At 21.9% G+C, this 2,339-nt stretch overlaps 1 protein-coding gene across 1 annotated transcript in view; it reads right to left on the bottom strand.

The window, feature by feature from the left end:
• Positions 1-401: 401 nt before the first annotated feature.
• Positions 402-2,339, bottom strand: part of EAH_00064490 (hypothetical protein) — a gene marked incomplete at both ends in the record, with an annotated part of 2,332 nt that continues 394 nt past the window's right edge. The window contains 2 exons of the mRNA XM_013396722.1: positions 402-518; positions 1,404-1,567. Of these exons, the coding sequence (XP_013252176.1) occupies positions 402-518; positions 1,404-1,567 (281 nt within the window). The remainder of the gene's footprint in view (positions 519-1,403; positions 1,568-2,339) is intronic.

Genomic DNA, 2,339 nt, shown 5'->3' with positions numbered 1-2,339 from the left:
ATTATACATCTATATATATATATATGTATTTATATTTCTATTCATATACTCTGAGTGCATATATATATATATATATTTATATTTATATGAGTTATGCATATGAACAGACAATTCTAACAAATAAGCTTTCTTCTTTCTTACCCAAAGACGGGCAGACAAGTATCAAGCACTAAAATACTAACATTACTGAGTAAACGATAAAATAATAATATTATTATTATTGAATAAACAAATAAATAATAATTTTTTAAATAAACAAATAAATATATCTTACCCAAAGACCGGCAAGCCCGTATCAAACACTAAAATAATATTATTGAATAAACGATAAAAAATAATAGTAATATTATTAAATAAACAGATAAATAATAATAATATTATTAAATAAAGTTTAATATATCTCACCCAAAGACAGGCAAGCCGGTATCGAGCGCCTCTTGCATTAAGTCAAAGAAATCAATCGGAGTATGTTCGTCTTTCTTCTCGGTGTAGTCCAGCAAAATATAAAACCCAGCCATCTGAAGTTAACATATTTAATGCATTTTTAATTATATTAACATTAATACTTCTATTTACATACATATATGTATATATATATGCAGGTATGTATATACGTTTATGTATATTTATATGTATATATATAGATATATGTATAGATATATGTTAAACGCATTAAAACATTTCTAATTAAATTATATTAAGAGCCTTATTAATATCTAATATATATATAAATATATGTATACATATTATATATATATATGTGGATGTGTGTGTATGTATATATCTGCATTAAACACACTAAAAACATCATTTAACTTAGCAGTCTAACATACATATATACATATTTACATATATGCATTAAAGACATTAATGATTAAATTAACAGTCTTGCTATGATCTGATATATATATCTATAAATACGTATATATATATATATATGTATGCGTATACCTGCATTGAAGACATAACTAATTAATTAAACAGTTCTGTTAATATCTAATTTAAAAGTATATATATATATATGCATGCATTAAAAGATAATCAATTAATTAAATCAGCAGCCTTATTAATATCTAATAAAAATCGGTATTTGTATATATATATATATTATATATATACATATATATGCACGTAGATGTATGAATAAACTCTCTCTGCATAAAAGCATTATTAATTAAACAGAATGATAAATTGTCATTGTTATATATTTCATTTATATTTTATATATATGCATAGATATTAATATATATATCTATATATATATATATATATATATATATCTATATATATATATATAGATCTATATATATATATATATATATTGCATCTAAATGTATATATAAGCAACATAAACAAAAAAACAAAGTAAACAAAGACAAAACAAGCATCAAAATGCGTCTCACGGTTTTGAAGTTGACATAGAAATCCGCACAAGTCTGAGGAGATGTCAGAAGAAGACCTTCAAACGTAGTGCGAAGGTCTTGGACTGCTGTTTCGTTCTTCTTTAACTCTTTCATCGGCAGCCCTATCTTGCCTCGTCGGCAGTAGTCTACTGCTTTGTATCCTTCTGTAAACAATTATATAAATAAATATATATATATATATATATATATAGATGCATATATGTATATATATATATATGTAGATGTATATATAGATGTACAGAGATTTATATTATATAACGTTGACTATAGTAGTCTACTGCTTTATATCCTTCTGTAAACAATTATAAAAATAATATATATATATATATATATATAGATGCATATATATGTATATATAGATGCATATATATGTATATATAGATGTATAGGGATATATAGTATATAACGTTGACTATAGTAGTCTACTGCTCTGTATCATTCTGTAAACAATTATGTAAGTATATATAAATATATAAATAAATATATATTTATTTTACTTATATTAACGACAGCAGTCTACTGCTTTATACCCATCTGTAATCAATGCAAGAAGATACACAAATAAATATAAATATATAAATATATTCTGTTAAACAAGAGTATGCACATTATATATATGATGTATACGTATATATATATATATATACATATATATATATATGCATATATATATATACATATAAATATACATATATATATACATATATATATGTATACATATATACATATATATATATATACATATATATATATATACATATATACATATATATATATACATATATATATGTATATACATGCATATATATATATATATATTATATCCACTGCTATCCACTGCGGCAGTCTACTGCTTTATACCCTTCTGTAATCAACACAACTATATATATATATATATATTTATTTATATATTTA

This window comes from Eimeria acervulina, genomic scaffold, assembly GCF_000499425.1.
Source record: "Eimeria acervulina Houghton genomic scaffold, Eah_scaff1995, whole genome shotgun sequence".
In the NCBI taxonomy this organism is placed as follows: domain Eukaryota; phylum Apicomplexa; class Conoidasida; order Eucoccidiorida; family Eimeriidae; genus Eimeria; species Eimeria acervulina.
Note: the sequence above shows the minus strand (reverse complement) of the source record. Positions and strands in the feature narration are given on the sequence as shown.